The sequence below is a fragment of the Durio zibethinus genome, chromosome 2, assembly GCF_047325235.1.
Source record: "Durio zibethinus cultivar Kanyao isolate XHJ-2024 chromosome 2, ASM4732523v1, whole genome shotgun sequence".
Classification (NCBI taxonomy): Eukaryota; Viridiplantae; Streptophyta; class Magnoliopsida; order Malvales; family Malvaceae; genus Durio; species Durio zibethinus.
In genome coordinates this window covers 37506284-37525674 of record NC_143163.1, presented here as the reverse complement: position 1 = coordinate 37525674, position 19391 = coordinate 37506284, and the positions used below count along the sequence as shown (strand labels likewise).

General features: G+C 29.6%; 2 protein-coding genes across 2 annotated transcripts; both read left to right on the top strand.

Moving 5' to 3' along the window:
- Positions 1-5133: 5133 nt before the first annotated feature.
- LOC111318187 (glutamate receptor 3.4-like) lies at positions 5134-10739 on the top strand. The gene is made up of 7 exons (XM_022920899.2): positions 5134-5441; positions 5647-6063; positions 7099-8447; positions 8604-8881; positions 9242-9273; positions 9383-9792; positions 9964-10739. The coding sequence occupies exons 2-7, from the start codon at positions 5733-5735 to the stop codon at positions 10423-10425; spliced, it is 2862 nt and encodes a 953-aa protein (XP_022776634.2). The 5' UTR covers positions 5134-5441; positions 5647-5732; the 3' UTR covers positions 10426-10739.
- Positions 10740-13786: 3047 nt separating this feature from the next.
- LOC111318186 (septum-promoting GTP-binding protein 1-like) lies at positions 13787-16114 on the top strand. The gene is made up of 6 exons (XM_022920898.2): positions 13787-14355; positions 14443-14566; positions 14669-14765; positions 14911-14950; positions 15119-15202; positions 15744-16114. Exons 1-6 carry the CDS (start codon positions 14026-14028, stop codon positions 15906-15908), a joined length of 840 nt encoding a protein of 279 aa, XP_022776633.2. The 5' UTR covers positions 13787-14025; the 3' UTR covers positions 15909-16114.
- Positions 16115-19391: the final 3277 nt, after the last annotated feature.

Genomic DNA, 19391 nt, shown 5'->3' with positions numbered 1-19391 from the left:
TTTAGCCTATGACCATTATTATTATAGGCAAATTGAGTTTAATTCTCACTAAATTGATTTTTTTGATAGAATATATTAAAAGGTATTAATCAGGAGCAATTAAACTTAATGCATTCAATTTAACAATTGGCTCAGTCATCATAATTTTAAAAAGTTTTTATCCTTTATTAATAACCCTTCTATATATTAAATCCTATTGATTTCTACTAACATTTTCACAATAAAATTCGATTAAATGAAGCCTACAGGCATTGATTAAGGAAAATTAAAATATTATTTAAAGAAAATTAATTTTACATTTTTTCTTTAAATATCACCTAAACAAGTTTCACTGATTAACATTTTTTTACACAAAATATTACTAAAAAAATCATAAGTTTTTTTTCTTATTTAATTTTAAGATATAGTAAACAATTTGCATAACAATGAGATAGTTTTTATAAAAAAAAAAAAAAATCCCTATATTAGTAACAATTTTTACCATTGAATTTCTCAATCCACACCATAATTAATTTAATTATATGGTTGAAATAAGCAACGCAAACAAATAAAGTTTAAACCTTAGACAAAAATCTAGCCATGAGACGAACCTATCAATCTTATCTTTCACGTCATCGATCGAACAAATAGCGACACTTTATTCACCTTTCACGTCAATCAATCAAACAAATAGCGACACTTTATTCACGTGGACGCCAGTTTTTCTTCTTATTTACAGTCATTATAATGCTGCTCTTTCCTTTCAATTTAGCTAAGGAATTTTATTCTTTACTTTATTCCACACTTTTTTTCAACTTGTTCGTACGAAATATCTTTGGCTCAGTCGTAACTTAAAATCACATTTGACGGCATTGCGGTTGAAGGGCAATTCAACAAAAGTTTTTTGGGTCCATTTTTTTTATCTGTTAATAAGAAAATAATAAAATAGTGGTTATGGATGAATTATTATTATTATTATTATTTAAAACTTGAGAGTATCAAATATTAAATTATTTAAATATGTAAATGTGTATGCATAAATTATTAAAATTAAAACTTCATATAATACATCTTATGTATTAATAATCAATCACTTTGATTATTTTTAATTATTTAATGTCAATGTAATTAAATGATAAAATATTTCTAAAATAAAAATAATTGAATTCATTAAGTAGTATTTAATTAATTATTTAATATTTTTCTTTAAATATTTTATTTAACTAGTTTCTAAAATAAATTATCAAACACATTGAAATTTTTAAATCATTAAAATTGTTCAATCATTCATCAAAATGACCCTATTTATATTTAATAAATATTTTTTATTATTAGACTGTCAACCAGAATCCAGCCATAGTTCATAAATTTTCTAGCAAATAAGTCTCTAACAATATTAAATTTCCTGTCATAATTTAATTAATTAATACCACATACAAGAAAATAAATATAATTATTTATAAGTTTTTCTTATCAGAGTTTTTCTCTAAATTAATTAATAATAGGTTTATATTTTTTCTTTAATTAATAATTTTTTCTCTAAATTATGATAAGAAAAAAAAAAGAAAACATATAAATAGTTATAGGTTTGCTAAGAATATTCTTAAAGCAATTTTATTAAAATACTATTTATAATAATATTTTACATTAAATGCATAATTAATAATTAATGTGATAAATTTAATGTATTAACAAATATTTTTTCTTAACCTAATAATTTTAAAAGAAAAAATTGAATATTAACTCGATTATTTCATATAATCATTTTAAAATATGGTATTCAATAAGTTCAATATTCAACTCAATACTTATTTTATCTTGACCATAATTGTGATGTCTCAATCACATATCGAGATAATATGAAATTAAGCTATATGTAAATATTTCAAATTAAAATTGTGAAACGTTTTTTGTGACATCAAATTATAAAATTTTTGAATCAAAACGAATAATATTTTATAATATACATTTTTCATAAATAATATCATAATAAGATTTTAGTTGAATTTCAAATTATCCTATTAACATCACAAGAACTTCTTTTTTTTTTTTAAATAACCTTAAAATAATATTTTTAGGAGTCTGAGTAATAAAATTCATAATTATGAAGTACCACAAAAAAGTTCAAAAAACTTCATAATTATGGGTATATGAATGTTAGATTAAAAGTCTCTCAATTTGGCCGGAATATTAGATTTGTTGATCCAAATAAGAAGGGAAAAAAAGAGGCGGCTCATACAATGAGACAGTACACCATTTGCAGATGGCAAAATGCTTGTACAAGTTGAAACACATGTTTCACACATGAATTAGACAGGGAAACGCCTAACAAAGCTAAAAACAAAACGTCATTTGCACATGCATTTGTACAGATGGCATCATTAGAATTTAGAACTATTATCTTTAGTCCAACATGTGATCATAACGTTGACATAATTAATGAAAGGTTGAATATATTGAAGTGATGAGTTGAATTTATAAGTGATGTCAAAATTAAATTGAATTCATCAATTAAATCGATTTAATCGAACGTTACAATTAATTATCAAATTGAACACACATCAAATTAGTCAATATCTAATTAAATTGAGTTGGACCAATAAAGTTTAATGAATTTTGATTAATTTATATTATTTAAATTATTAATTATTCTTTAAAATGTTTTATAAGTGATAGAATTTAAACCTTTATCATTTTAGAGTTCCATTAATGTACTTAACTATTAAGTCAAATGTATATATGTAAGAAAAAAATTACACTATGATAAATATATGAGATTATGGTATAGTAATAAAATACCAAAAAAAAAAAAGCATAAGGATCATGGAAGAGGAGGTGAGGTTTCAAGTACAAAATAAACTTAAGACTCTAGCTATACATGGACCCTCCCTGCATTGTAAATTTGTGGCTTGCCAAGGGAAAAGTATAGTAATTTGATGTCTAATGTTATATAATAAAGCCATACAAATAGCACCAGTTAATTATGAATTACGTTAAAAGGGATAATTATTTAAATAAAACTTAATAAGTGTATCTAAAAAATTTTTTGTTAATTATTGTTCCAAAGATATTTTTTAAAGCTAATTAACGTATTATTTATAATAATATTTTTTGTATTGAATGAAGTGGTTGATAATTAATGTGATAATTTCATTACATTCTAAAAAGATTTTTTTAATATGATAATCTTGAAAATATCTTTTAGCAAAATTCTTAAGTTTTGCTTGCATCCTTTGATATTGATATTTTGTACTGAATGCATTTGGTGGTAATTGATGTGACAGTTTGAATGCACTGTTTGCTCCATCATGTTTTCAATGTTAGATTGTTTTAAAAAATGTTATAAAATGAAATTAAAATAGTGTTTGATAAATTTAATATAAAAGTGTAGTAAAATGTTACAAAATATATTTGACAATATTTTTTTATATTTTTAATAAATAAAAAAATAAATCAAATTTATTAAATTAAATAATGAGTTTTTAAATATAAAATAATTAAAATAAAGAGATGTTTTTATTAATTATAATAAAAACAAATGAAATAAATACAATGAAAAAATCATATCAAATAATTAATATTCTTTATCATTTTATGAATTATTGAAGACTAAAGTAAAAATATAAACAGTAAATTAAAACAGTAAAATTGAAGCAGTAGAAGAATCAAATTAAAACTTTAAAGTTTTCGGTAGCAAAAAATCTTAATTTTAAAAGGGGGTTTTTCAATTTATTTAATTTCCAAGTAGCAAATTGCAAATAATAAAAAAGGGGGGGGGGGGGGGGAGGGTATGGTCTATTTGATCACAAGAAAACAAATAAATAATTTGTTGGTTTGTATGTATTTGAAGAGATCCCCCCACGTGAAACCAAATTCGTTTTGTGATAATCAAACGGTGATGTTTAAAATACATTTAATAATTTGTATATTTATACCATATAAAATATTAAAATTTATATATTTATATTATATTTTATATAAAAATTATATTTCATAATTAAAGTAAATAAGTTTTTTTTATTTTATTAAATTTATAAATAAATGTTATTATAATTTTAAATTATTTTATTTTATTTTTGTATCATATTTTCATATTATATTTTAAATTATTATATTTAATTTAAATTATTGTGAGCCATCAAATTTATTTATTTAGCTCTCACAAGCAAGCAAAGAATCCAATACCCAAACTTTTTGCCTTTTGCAAAAAAAAAATAATAAAAAAATCTCATTTTTTTCAGTAAAATAATTTTTAAATTTATGGTCATTCAACCCAATCACAAGAACAATTTCAAAACCATGTTTCAGACACTTAATAGTTTGGAACGCCAGGTTCCCATCAAAATAATCACAATCATTTTATTTTCCTTTTTTAAAAAAGATATTTTCCCTAAATATATTGTTCACTCAATTGGTTTCAAGGCCGCAGTGACAGAGTAATGCATGTATCATATATGGATAGAATAATTTTTGATTGCTTCATTAGATGTTTTTGCCTTCACAAAATTGTGCCTTTCAAAATTGGTTTTGGTCGGTGGATTAGATTTTAAAAATTATAAAATACAATGGTCCAAAGCGAATTCAATAAGTTAAAATTTTTTTTTAATTATCTTTTTGATAAAAAATAATTTTTTAATCTATAATTTAATTCAATTAATTTATTCAAATATTTTAAAATTGACATCCAAATTTAAATTTAAATTCTAATTTATACCCTCCTTTTGTTTTAAAATCATCATCTCCTACGTAAAAAAATTTACTTTTAAAAACCAATTATTTCTATTTTCCATACCTGAAAACACAAAGCGACAAAAACAAAAAGCTTGTTTGTCAACAAATCTATCAAGCACATGATGATCTGATGAGGATTACAGCCACCATTACAGGGATATATGCTAAAAGCTTGACGTGAGCCAGTGATGTTAACAAATATTCTGTCTCATACTCATTTACATTTGGTAAAGAAATTAACCAAAAACTCAGTGTAGTTAAATAGGTAGTACAAAAAGGTTGGGCTAAATAAAGAAAAAAAAAAGACTTGGAATTTGTAAGAGCCAGGGAAAGAGACATTATTTAATAAAAAGAGGCAGGGAATCATTCTTTACTTGAAGCCTGCAACACTGTTTTGAAGCCGTGAACGGTCAAGTTGTTTTTGAACTCAATTATATATTTTTTTACAGCCAGCCTTTAAGAACACTTTCGTCAAGGTGATGCAACCAGCAATATCTCCTTCCCCTTTTTTATATTGTTTTTCCTTGCTCATTGGCTTTGCATGTGGTGGTTTTCCCTGACAGTTTGAACACTTGTATATTATTAAATTCCACCACTATTTTCTTTTTCACTTTCACAATACAAACCCAATATAAAATTATGTTGAACCCAAGTTTTTTTGTTGAACGTACCTTGGTTTTATTAATCTTTATGGCTGTCTAACTAACCAGGGCATGTGCGTTTTGGACCCTGTAAGTGTTATGAAGCATGGGTTTTTAGATCATTACTGTTGGAATTTTTTGTTTGTCATTTTGGAGTCTAAATCTTACTGCTGTTCTTTTCATCTTTTTTTTTATTGACAATTTTAATAAAACCCCATGCTGGTTTCGTCCTCAGAATTGCTTGGATTTCTTCTTGATTCCTGCTTTTCATGTTTTTGCTTACGTTTGTTGGCAGGTGGTGCTTGGTATCTTGAATTCATGATAATTTGAGGCAGAAAATAGTTGGTCTGGTTTCAAAGGCAAGTTTTTGTTTTGGAAGACATGGTGGAGGTCCTGTTGATTTCAAGATTCATGACAAGAACTTTGATTTTGTTGAGTCTTTGGTTCATGTGGGTCCCATTGGGAGTTGTTTGCAGTACTGGAAATACATCAGCTTCCTCAAATTCTTCTTCATCATCATCTTCTATGAAGCCAAAAGTTATAAATATTGGAGCTCTGTTCACGTTGAATTCAGTTATCGGGAGAGCAGCAAAGCCTGCAATTCAAGCTGCTATTGACGATGTCAACTCTGATCCAAACATTCTTAATGGGATAGAATTGAAACTCATTATGCACGACACAAATTGCAGTGGATTTGTTGGAACCATGGAAGGTATTTTCTTGTACCCTGTAATTTAAATTGATCTTCAACTACTTTTTCGTTTGTTCACATTGCTGGATTGAATGCATCTTATAAGGAATTAAACTGAACTGTTTTTAGACAGAAGTCAGTAACTTCTCAGAGGGGAAGTGGTGATAATGAAATCAGTAGCTCTTTCTTTGTGTTGCTTATCTTTCCGCTAGTCCTTTTGCCATTTAATGGTATATATAACATTGGATTGCCATTTAATCGCAAGCAATGCCGTGATTAGAAGGGCAAGGCATTTGGTTGTATGTGCCTTATTTGATGTCAATTTGCAGCATTAACTTCAGTGTCATTGCTATTGTTTCTCAAGTGTTATAGTTGTTATGGCGTAAACCAGACTATGCTTGCCCTAGATCTCTAATAATCTGCATTAATAGCTTACATACAAATCAGGTTGTGTGCTCCGGTGTTGACCTCAGGAGATATGTATAATGTAATTTCTTGATAGAATGAGTGCTGGGTACGAGTACCTTTTTGTCTGTTGTTTATTTTATTCAATTGATCTCCTGCTCCAGTTCTGTAATCTATGTACTTATGTTTATTCAACAATGTTACATTATTTATGTTGCAATCTGCAGTTACATTTTGTGCCTCCAAAAATGTCTGATAAGTTGCAGCCATTTTAATTTAGAAATCTATTAGGTGGCACTGCAATTTTTTTTAAAAAAAATTTAAATTGATAAATTAACTGATTACATCTGAAACTAGTTCCCCTGGGATAGTGCCACAACAGGAACAAAAATTATTTAACTCACAATCTAGATGAGCTAGCGACCTGCCAACTCATTTGCTTTCCTTTTTTACTTGGGAAAAGCACAATGCACTGCTACCTAATACCTAGTATAATTTGCATTGTTTCATATGCAAGTGTCCTGCAAAATAGAGTGGCTGAAGAATACTAGAATCAGCTAGGATTAGATGTATATTACTTCCACTATCCTTCCTTTTTATCTCAGAACAGTGGAAACACAAAACTTTGATCTTTTGTCCTTGTTTGTGTAGCTTTGCAGCTGATGGAAAGTGATATTGTTGTCGCAATTGGTCCACAATCTTCTGGAGTAGCTCATGTCATCTCCCATGTTGTTAATGAGCTTCATGTCCCTCTTCTCTCATTTGGAGCTACAGATCCCACTCTTTCTTCCCTGCAGTACCCATATTTCCTCCGTACTACACACAGTGACTACTTCCAGATGTATGCGATTGCTGACATAGTAGACTATTATGGCTGGAGGGAGGTCATAGCAATATTTGTGGATGATGATTATGGAAGAAGTGGGATTTCTGTTTTGGGTGATGCCCTGGCAAAGAAACGTGCCAAGATTTCTTATAAGGCCGCATTCAGCCCTGGAGACCCCAAAAGTAAAATCAATGACTTGCTAGACGAGGTGAACCTGATGGAGTCACGAGTTTATGTAGTTCATGTTAATCCTGACACTGGTTTGAATATCTTTTCTGTTGCTAAGACTCTTAATATGATGAGTGGTGGTTATGTTTGGATTGCTACAGATTGGCTTCCTTCATACTTAGATTCAATGGAAGCAGTTGATCCTGAGACAATGAATATCTTGCAAGGGGTTGTTGCTCTCCGTCATTACACCCCAGATACTAATCTCAAAAAGAGTTTTATGTCTAGGTGGAACAACCTAAAATACAAGGGGAGTACAGGTCCTGCAGGTTTCAATTCTTATGCACTTTATGCTTATGATTCTGTTTGGTTGGCTGCACATGCCCTTGACGTTTTTCTCAATGAAGGTGGAAGTTTATCTTTCTCTAGTGACCCAAATTTGCATGATGTGAAAGGCAGCATGCTGCACCTAGCATCGCTTCGTGTGTTTAATGGAGGCCAACAACTCCTCCAGACTCTTCTTAGGATGAACTTCACTGGTCTGAGTGGTCAGATTCAATTTAGTCCGGAGAAAGATTTAGTTCATCCAGCATATGATATTCTTAATGTTGGTGGAACTGGGACCCATAGAATTGGTTTTTGGTCAAATTATTCTCATCTCTCAATTGTTCCTCCAGAGAGCTTATATACAAAGCCTCCCAATATCTCTTCTGGAAGTCAACAGCTTTATGGTGCAATATGGCCTGGTGAAACTACTAAAATGCCGAGGGGATGGGTATTCCCTAACAATGGACAGCCACTGCGAATTGTTGTTCCCAACCGAGTAGGTTATAAAGAGTTTGTGTCGAAAGACAAGGGTCCTCAGGGTGTAAGAGGATACTGCATTGATGTCTTTGAAGCTGCAATAAACTTACTCCCGTATGCTGTTCCTCATACATATTTTTTATTTGGAGATGGTAAAAGAAATCCTAGCTATAACGAACTTGTTAACCAGGTTGCCCAAAATGTGAGTATCATCTTTAGTTTTGTTTTTATTGTTTAACTGGTGTAACTTAACTGTTAGTGCATTATATGATTTTGTAGGGGATGGTTTGGGGATTTCGGTTCCCTGCTCAATATTGAGGTGCTAGTAGTTATACTAACTTGCTCTTTTCCTCTTCAGAAATATGATGCAGCTGTTGGAGATATTACAATTGTTACAAACAGGACAAGAATTGTAGATTTTACACAGCCTTTTATGGAATCTGGACTTGTTGTTGTTGCGCCAGTCAAAGAGGGAAAGTCAAATCCTTGGGCATTCCTCAAGCCATTTACTGGAGAAATGTGGCTTGTCACCGCTGCATTCTTTCTTTTTGTGGGAGCTGTAGTGTGGATTCTCGAGCACCGGATAAATCATGAATTTCGTGGTCCTCCTAGGCAACAGCTTATAACAATTTTGTGGTTAGTCTATTTGACTCATTGGTAGCCCTCTTTATTATAGATGGCTGCTATATATCTAATTTGAAGATAATGGGTGCATTTGTCATCCCTTGACAGTTGACACATTAGATCTAACCTATAAAGTACAGTGTCATATTGCAAAAACCAAAATCCTATAGAGCATAATAAAGCTTAAATATTTATGAGTAAGCATTTTATCTTCATCATACGTAATGGTTCCATAGATGTTCGCTGAGGCTGCAGTCCTAGGCTCTGATTTGTAATGAATCTGCATGGTCCTTGTAATTAGAGATCCTTTCTATTAACTCACTTGACGAATATTATAGTAATTATATTGATAAATTTTTTTCCTAATTCCAGGTTTAGCTTTTCAACAATGTTTTTCTCTCACAGTAAGTCGATGTAGTTCCCTATGGCTTTTGTTTATGTTATTACATGTAATGCTTCAACAAATTCATGCTAGAAACTCATAAAGTCCTTCTTGCTTTGACTTTGATGCAGGAGAAAACACCGTGAGCACTTTGGGACGTTTGGTGTTGATCATATGGCTATTTGTAGTTCTGATTATCAATTCAAGCTACACTGCTAGTTTGACCTCAATACTAACTGTTCAGCAGCTGACATCAGGGATTCAAGGGATTGATACCTTGATCTCAAGTTCTGAACCTATTGGAATCCAAGACGGTTCATTTGCATTAAACTATTTGGTTGACGAGCTCAATATAGCAGAATCTAGGATAGTTAAGTTAAAAAATCCAGAAGCATATCTTAGAGCCCTTGAGCTTGGACCGAAAAAGGGTGGTGTAGCTGCCATTGTTGATGAGCTTCCTTACATTGAACTCTTCTTATCCAACACCAATTGTTTATACAGGACAGTGGGGCAAGAATTTACAAAAAGCGGATGGGGCTTTGTAAGTATCAACATTAAACTTTTTAGGGTGATAGTGGCGTTGCAACTCTATTTTCCTATGTATGATCATTATTCCAATGTCTAACCAGTAATGTTTGCTCACATTTTAAGCTGTGGAAGTATGAAGTGCAATAATCCTATGTAGTTATCATTTTATTTTTCCCGGTGTCAGGCTTTCCAAAGGGACTCTCCTCTTGCAGTTGATCTGTCAACTGCTATCCTTCAACTCTCGGAAAATGGTGATCTCCAAAAAATCCATGACAAGTGGCTGACACGCAAGGAGTGCTCTATGCAAATCAATCAAGTTGATGAAAACAAACTCTCCCTAAACAGCTTTTGGGGCCTGTTCCTCATTTGTGGCAGTGCATGCGTCTTGGCTCTTACTATATTCTGCTGTAGAGTCTTTACTCAGTACCGCAGGTTTAGCCCTGAAGACGACGAAGAGGAGGTTGAGGAGATTGAACCTTCTAGGTCATCTCGGCGCCCCGTCCGCTCAACTAGCTTGTGGCCCATAATGGACTTTGTAGATAGGAAAGAAACAGAGATTAAGGAGATGCTGAAGAGAAAGAACAGTAATGAGAATAAACAACAGACCAACCACCGCTCACGTGGACAAGAAAGTTCACCTGCATAAAGAGAAACATTTTGTTTTGGTCTATTGGATCTTCTAATCTTCCTTTCTCTCTGTTGAATATAGAATCAATACAAATCCAAATTCATATGTGCAACATATCTTCTCCATTGCTTTGAAGTGAATGCATAGGCCCAGGTTTATTGTCTATTTTCATACACTTTTGTAGCAAAAAAAAAAAAAAAAAAGAGAAATTGTTAGCTAGTCGCAAACCAATTTGTATTATACAACAGTGTCAAAAAAAAAATTTGTTGTTCATTTCATTCAGGAAAGGGAGCTCCCAAGATAATCAAAGTGATTTACTTTTTTATGCAAAAGAGGTTGCAGTAAAAGAAATTGTAGTTTTGTAGATGAGATTTACTTCAGATTCATTGAATGTCAATTTATAAGAGTAATTAAATAAATAAATTAAATTAAAATTTGAATTCTGAAATGCTTAAAACGATTTATTTTGTAAATGAAAGAACTTTTTTAGATTTATTGAAGTTGAGTCACTAATAAGTGATTTGATCGATCAATTAAAGTTAATGTTTTTTTATGAAAAAGCATTGAATTCGAATTTTGTTTGTGATCGATCATTTATTGAAATAATTTTGAATATATGATTTACAATCATTTATTTTAGATTATTAGATACAATATATTTTACTCTGATGAATTAAATAATTTATCTATCATCAAAATTTTTTTTTTTTTTTTTAAGTTGAATAAGACCATACAATATATTTATTTATTATTGTGTTCCCGATTCTTCTACCGTTTTGAGTTGCTTTTTCAACTTTTTTGATGGGCCATCCACCATTATTGTTGTCCCTTAGAAAAGAAATATTCAGGGCCGTGGTGTCCTACACCAGCTCACATTAACGTTGGAGTTTTAAGAGGACACAGTAAGGAAAAAAAAAACATTGGGCCATGGTCATTACTTATTGAAGATTTTAAAGAATGAATAGGGGATAATAATGGCATCAAACTTAAAAATTTGGATTACGTCGTATATTTGAAAAATATGGATTTTTTTTGTCTTATATTAAATGATTCTACCAACTTTCTTAGCCAAAATCAGAGCCACACATCAACATGTGTGGGCCAACCGTTGTCAATTAAGTTTAGGCCCAGAAGCTGGGTCCAAAGGACAAGGACAGTTACCATTGATCCAACCCAAATTAGAGACTACTTGTATTTTTTAAAAAATTAATATTTGATATTTTATCCATATAAAATTTTAATTTATAAATAAAATTAAAGGATTATTATATATTTTATTTTTTAAATATATTTTTAAAAAACAAAAATATAAAACTTTACTAATTGAATTTCTTTTTTTTGTGATAATCAAGTGATGAGAACAATTAATCTATCATTAATTTCAATTTTTTAAAACAAAATATCTCCAACAGCTATTACCAAACATAGTTATACCAACCACCCACTTTTTAAAAGACACGTCATGTCGTTGTTGGTTTTCATTAATAAAATAAAACATGACGTGTCAGCCGTTGATACCGCTCATCGGAATCGGTGCCAACCTCAAATCTTCAAAGATATTGCTGTGAGTTGAAGGATACCAATTTATAATTCTCAATTTGCAAATTCTTTCCAGGTCAGTTCAAGTTTTTGAATATTTTAAAATTTTATTTTAGTTTAAATTTTTTTGAGTAATGTTAAAAATACATTTTTAAATTAAAATTTTAAAAATTTCGAAACACTCTTCGTAAAAATTCAACTGCTAATTGACAAAGAAAATGAATTTTTTCTTTATTAACCCTTTTTTGTATTTGAATCCACGTTCTATCCAAATTATCACCGAGTGGATGATCTCCTGTTCATACGTATATCTTCCTACCATAACAAGTTTTCTCGTGTTTTTAAGGAATATATATTGAGATATTATTAAATATATTTATAATAATTTTTTTAATTTTATAAATAAAATTAAAATGACGATATATATTTATTAAAGCATATTCAATAATATAAAAAATTAATTTTTAAAAAATGAAGCATATGTTATTATTTTAATTTAGTTCATTAAATTAAAAAAAAATTATTATAATGTATAAAATAATTATATATATATTTTTTAAAACTTTAATTTAAAAGTTTTGAATTTGAATATGAATTATAGAATCATAAAGACAATGATAAAAGATAGTATTAAAGATTATTGTTTCTTTTGTTTAAGATATTAATGGGCAAGGTTTAATCTATTTTTATATTTAATATATATTTTAAATATCTATTTATTTTCAAGAATTTAATAATTACGGGTAATCCTTGTATCTATAAATTTTTTAAAAAATATAAACAATTTTTTTTTTAATTTTATCTTTTGCATTTATGTATTTTTTATAAAAATATATTTTTTAAAATAAAAATATATCAGATCTAATTATTGGTGGGGTACATCAAATTTTCTCAGCAAATCTTTGATTCAAATGCAGCAACGTTTCAAGGACAAGTGTTCCTTTTATCCATTTAAAAAAAAAAAAAAGGGTATGTTCTGTCTTTCAGACTTTAACCAAGACATGCTCTCAAGTTCAATGCCTTGACCCAACTCTAATCAATTTAGAGCTAACAAAGCACCGCTTTAGTAATGAAACGGACAAATTTTTATGACATTAAAACTTAAAAGCTAAATTTTTTTTTTTTTTTTATGAAAGCACATATGAGAATAAAAAAAATTTACAAGTGTTAAAATTTGAAATTTTAATTTATAAAATATTATATTTTAAAATAACTAATTAAGTTAGGCCTTAATTTAAATTTAATTACTTTTTAGCTAAATAATGAAACCTAAATTTCAAATTTTGAACTTATTTGATGTGTATGAATTTAGTATGAACTCATTGATGTTCACATTGTTTAAATCCGTGAGCAAATTTTACAAATAATTAATGAAGAAAACTTGTTCATCTTTCACAAGCAATTGTATTGCTTAATTTAAATTAGGTTCTAAATCAATATTTTAATATTATTTTATATATGTATTACTATTTTTAATGAGTTTGAGCATTGAATTTGTGACAAAATTTTAAACCCATTTACAAAATAAAAAAATTTCATGACCAATAGACAAGGTGATTTTTCTTTAATTATTGGTGATCTCAAACATGTGGTATTTGGTTTGGTATTAGAAGATAAATATCAAACCTGAAAGATCCAATTTGTACTTGTCAATCTCTATCCCATTTTGTTAATGTTTGAGTCCATGTTAAGATAATGATTAAGATAATCCACTGTTAATTATTGAAAGATAGAGATAGAAATTACAGCAAATTTGTTTGAGGAAAGAACTATGAAGTTCCCAAGATAACCCTCGTGTGGAAGCAACTGGAAGCAGAAGCCAGCCGGCAATTTGGACTGTATGCAAAATTATTGTACATAATTGGGGTCAACCGTCCCGTTAAAGTAGTCACTTTCGTAGCTAAAAAGTCTTTCTGTAAGTTGCAACCGAAAACTAGAGCGCACGTTCCAAAAATATCACAATGTTATGAAAATACGAGAGAAAAGTGTTAGCCAGGGTTTTCTCTTTTTGTTTTTTTTTTTTTTCCATGGCCAAATTGTAGACACGGAAATCTGTTGAGGCCATCAAAGTGAGAGATTATGACTCAGTTTTGGCCCAGAATGGTTAAACTCAACCTTAGGCTCAGAGTTCGTCGCGTTTTGATTCTGCGACGCTGCATTCGTTGCTTTTGGGACAGACTTCTCATGTGCTCCCTAGGTAAGCCTATAAGGTATCGAATGTTATCATGTGCATCCACCCCCGCCGTGTCTTCTCCGCCTTCTGCTACCGTTGACGGCAGTCTTGCAGCACCGAGGAACGTGACGACCCCCGCTTGTCATCATAGCCACCATGATTATAAAGACTCGGATTTGGTTCCCTTGAAGATCAGTCTCTTGGGTGATCCTCAAATTGGAAAGACTAGTTTTCTGGTTAGTGTCATTAGCTTTCCTTCTTTCTCAAGTGTTGTTGGTTTTATTTGATTGAATATCAAATGTACATCGCCGTGGCTTTTGAAGGTGAAATATATTGGGGATGAGAAAGATGAACAGGAAGACATTCGAGCGGAAGGACTGAATTTGATGGATAAAACTTTCTTTGTAAAAGGAGCAAGAATATATTACAGCATCTGGGAAGTTGATGGTATGCCATTTTTTTTTTATTTCTCCTTCTCTAAAGTTTCAGGTTTTCATTTTGCTTTTGCTTATAGAACACCAACTTTTTCATTTTCAATTAAAAATGTAGGAGGTGAGAAATCTCAGGATCATATTCCTCTGGCTTGCAAAGACTCTGTAGCAATTCTTTTCATGTTTGATCTAACAAGCCGGTGTACTCTAAACAAGTATGAACTCACATTATCCAGTCCAATATCTCCATTTCAATCAACAATGAAAAATAATTCTTGTACTGCTGCTTAACGTCTGTCCTAGTGCTTCAAAATCTGGGTAGTATTCTAATTTGTAGGAGTTTTTGTTCTGTTGTTGCAGTATCATAAGCTGGTATCAAGAAGCCATAAAATGGAATCAGGTTTTCCCTTTTTTCTTTTTTTCTTTACTTTTACTGTTTTCTTAGAAATCAGAATGGTTTTCATTCCTTTGTTCAAGGTTTCTTCTGCTTCTGTCTTAAGAATCATGTATTTAAGCAACTACATATGTTATAAAAAGTCTCCTAATTATGCAAAGTGTGATTGTGCAGACAGCAATACCGATTTTGATAGGAACAAAATTTGATGATTTCATTCAACTTCCCATAGATTTGCAGTGGACAATCGCTAGTCAGGTAAATTGGTACTCCAAGATAATTTTTGTTACCATTCTTGTTAAAGCCTGAATCAATCCAACAGGTCTAAAAACAAATTCCACTTGTTTTTAAAAGAAATATTCTAAGAAATTTGGATAGGCATGGTACCTTGTATTATTGCTTCATGATTAGATCCATCAATTTGGGGGAGTAAACATAGAAAAAGGGAAAACTTGCAGACAACCAAGTCAATGTTTGAGAATTAAACATGGCGGACAAATGAAGTAAGTCAGGTGACAAACAGGGAAACCTAACTGGAGAAAAGGACTTTTGGCCTATCCGCCTAGTTGATTACAGGGAGTCCAACTAACAACCCGGTTTAAGGAGATTGTGATCTCTCACCCTTCACCAATACTCAGATCCTCATGTTAATCACTCAATGATCCCAACAGATGAAATGAGTCTCTTTTCTTGTTGTAGTTGGCAGCTTTTTAGAAAACCTCCGATTGTTGCCTCACTGATGTTTATTGTGTATAAAAAGTTTCTCATTGATGTTTCATTTGCTTCGTATTTGTGGCAGGCAAGAGCATATGCAAAGGCCCTGAATGCGACGCTCTTCTTTTCAAGTGCTACATACAACATCAATGTAAACAAGATCTTCAAATTCATCACAGCAAAACTCTTTGATCTGCCTTGGACGGTTGAACGCAATCTTACGATTGGAGAGCCCATCATTGATTTCTAAACTTCATGTTGTACATAAACTGTCTAAACTCCTCAGCCAACCGGTCACCAGGGTTGATGTTTTCATCGGTCTAGTGATGATTCGAGTTGTTTCACTGAGCAGTGGTGGAGAACCCATATCTCCACAATGAATAACATTTCAGTTGTGCCACAATTATAGAAAAAAAAAAAAAAAAAGAAGATAAAATGCTTTATGAGCTTTGCATATTTCTTCAGCTCAGCCACTTTCACCGATTGAGCAATTCTTCATGAAACCTACATGAAATATACTTACCAAAGGCATTTCAAAATAAAAATGACATTAAAAAAACTAGAAGCGCAGCTTAAAAAGAGAACGGATTAAACATGGTAAAGAAGTTGAGATCCCAGTCAAATGCTAGAAAAAAAAAAAGTAGACATAGAAATTGGGCCACGAAGCCATCAAATACCCAAAAATGTTCATTGAATCATCCTGATAAAGTTCAATAAAAACCTGTAGCAGTTTCCATAAATAAGGAAGGCATTTTTCTCACAATTAGAGCCAAATCTCATTGGCAAGTCCAAATTGCTACAATATAGTTGAACATGGAATCTGGTGAGCAGATGTCATAAATCAATGGCACATTGATATCTAACATAAATATATATATATATATATATATTATATTACAACATACAAAATTATGTAATTAAAATTATTTATGTAGATGTTTAAGTGGATAACTTCTTTTAATGACATATTGGATAGTATTTATACTATTTTATTTATCAAATAAAATTTTTTAATAAATTATTTAAATTAAATATTTTGGATAATTATTTAAATTGAAATCAAAATCTATCTAATGTTGAAATTTTAATATAAGATTTAAATTTAAATACATTAAAACATATTTTATTTTATTTTTTAAATTTAATGACTGTTCCAAATATATATAATTAATAAAATTTTATTTTCTATCAAATAATTCTATTTAATCAATTATTTAAATTCAATATTTTAAGATAATTATTAAAATTCAAATCAAAATCTATAAAAAATTGAAAATTAATTATTAGATTATTTAAATTTAATATTTTTAGATAAATTAATGACTTATTGACTAGAAAGCATAAATTTTTAAGTAACAAAAGCTTACATATTTATATGAAAATATGAGACATTTGAATGTTGATAAAAAATTAGATAAAAATATATATTTGATTTGAAAACAAATATAATGTTTTATTTATGTTCTAATTCAAATATTTTTATATTATATATTTGGTTAATTTATTTATTCTCTCTAGTCCATAATTTTTTTTAAATTTTGCTTAGATTGATTATAATTAATTTTTTGTATTATATATATTTTTTGTTTTATTTATTTATTCAATGTTTTTATTCTCTGTTAATTTATTAACATATTTGCTTTTATTATTGTATATATTTAATCTTGACAAATTAATATATAAATTTATGTTTTCTATTTTCTTTTGCTATACTTTTTATTATTGAATTTCTTTACTTATAATGGATGATATGAGAAGAATGATGATCACTACTATATCTAACTCACAAAAAATATTATCAATTATGTTAAAAATGATTAAAAATAAAAAAAAATTTAAAAAAGTTTTTAAGCATAACATAAAGAATTATTGTTTCCCTTTTATCTAAAAAATAACCTTATTTTGTTGACATATATAGAAATAATTGTTATCCCAATATATTTGTGTAATAATTATTTGAAGTATATAAAAAATAAGAACTAATAAAAAGTAAATGATTATAACAAAATTAAGAATTGTGATTTGTTATTCAATCAAATATATATATACATATACACCACCTAATCAACATTATGATAAAAATAATTATTAATCTTAATTATTCAAATATTGATTTTTGATTTTTTATAAAAAAAAAAAAAGCGGTAGCAAAATTTTTAGTATTTAACAAATAAAATGAAGAATATATTTTTTTAATGAAAAAAAGAATTTTTATAATTTTTGAAAATTTATAAAAGTTTATACTTTTTTTAGATGAACAATATCATTTATAATATATTATGTATAAATAATCATCTAATTGTAACTTAGCATTTACAAAAATATGGTTATATATTAAATAAATAATTAAAAAATAAATTTAAAATTATGAAAAATTTAATAAAAATTCCGTATATTGTGCGGGTTAAAAAAACTAGTTTCAAAATAAAAATGACATTAAAAAACTAGAAGGGCAGCTTCAAAAGAGAACGGATTAAACATGGTAAAGAAGTTGAGATCCTAGTCAAAACCTAGAAAAAAAAAGTAGACATAGAAATTGGGCCACGAAGCCCTTAAATACCAAAAAATGTTCATTGAATCATCCTGACAAAGTTCAATAAAAACCTGTAGCAGTTTCCATAAATAAGGAAGGCATTTTTCTCACAATTAGAGCCAAACCTCATTGGCATGTCCAAATTGCTACAATATAGTTGAACATGGAATCTGGTGAGCCAGATGTCATAAATCAATGACACATTGATATCTCTTTGATGAGAGAAAATTGACTTAATATGATTGGTTTGGCAAAGCAAATTTTCAGAAACACGGAATTAGGCAGGCCGGCTATCACTTCTTGGAGAAGTAAAGAGAACAAATATGAAGTCTCTAGAGGCATTATTATAATCCAGCGAAAAAGCCAACTGTTACCAAATTGTATTCAATAAGATCGTATTACTTGATGAATTTCACCTCTCCCTCAGGGCTCTCCCTCAGGGCTCTCTCTCAGGGGATTGGATTGCTGATAGCAATAACAAAATGTTTGATGATTCTCACTGTCACTGTGCATGGTCACAATTCACAAATTCAATAGATAAATATTGCAAAGGGAGATAAATATGTGAAACTGCTATCGACTTGGTTGAAAACTGTGTTCTAGCACAAGAGACCGGAAGAAGGATCAGTACCCCTGAACCTCTGAAACCATATATATCTCCAACTTGACATCAAAGATTGGCTAACTGTTCTTATGATGAGAAATCTCTGATGTGGAATATCCCCTGGAAAGTTGTTTTCCCATTCGAGGGTTGGGGAATCTAGCCGAGTAAAACGATGAAATTACCTTTGATAATTTTATTATGCATACTTGATCAAGAATGATCGAAAATATGTAATTTAATTCCACTGCGTATATTTTACTCTGTTTTTCCTAACAAAGCGTTGATCCAATTCATTTAAGGCCTCCGTTTTTTACGACACTAAATCCTGGCTCATTGTATTTGTTTGATTGCAATAATAAGTTTTCCTTCAAAACATTTGTATGCATACAGCGAAAATCTCACATTTAGTGATTATAAAGGAGCCCAGCAAGAGAAAAACATGAGTGAGAGGTGACAATGACAAAAGTCACTTGAACTAGATATCAGAACTTCCTGTTTGCCACTAAGACATGTTCCGGTCGGAAGAAAATGGCATTTTGGTAAATAAGAAAAAGTGACAAGGACAAAAGTCACAGAACATTAGCATCAGCATTAAT

Excerpts from the sequence above, each read along its gene's own strand:
- LOC111318187 (XM_022920899.2), top strand. The coding sequence starts at position 5,733 with ATGGTGGAGGTCCTGTTGATTTCAAGATTCATGACAAGAACTTTGATT. Across the intron at positions 6,064-7,098 it reads ATTTGTTGGAACCATGGAAG|CTTTGCAGCTGATGGAAAGT; the intron begins GTATTTTCTTGT and ends TTGTTTGTGTAG. Across the intron at positions 9,793-9,963 it reads CAAAAAGCGGATGGGGCTTT|GCTTTCCAAAGGGACTCTCC; the intron begins GTAAGTATCAAC and ends TCCCGGTGTCAG.
- LOC111318186 (XM_022920898.2), top strand. The coding sequence starts at position 14,026 with ATGACTCAGTTTTGGCCCAGAATGGTTAAACTCAACCTTAGGCTCAGA. Across the intron at positions 14,766-14,910 it reads AGCCGGTGTACTCTAAACAA|TATCATAAGCTGGTATCAAG; the intron begins GTATGAACTCAC and ends CTGTTGTTGCAG. Across the intron at positions 14,951-15,118 it reads AAGCCATAAAATGGAATCAG|ACAGCAATACCGATTTTGAT; the intron begins GTTTTCCCTTTT and ends GTGATTGTGCAG.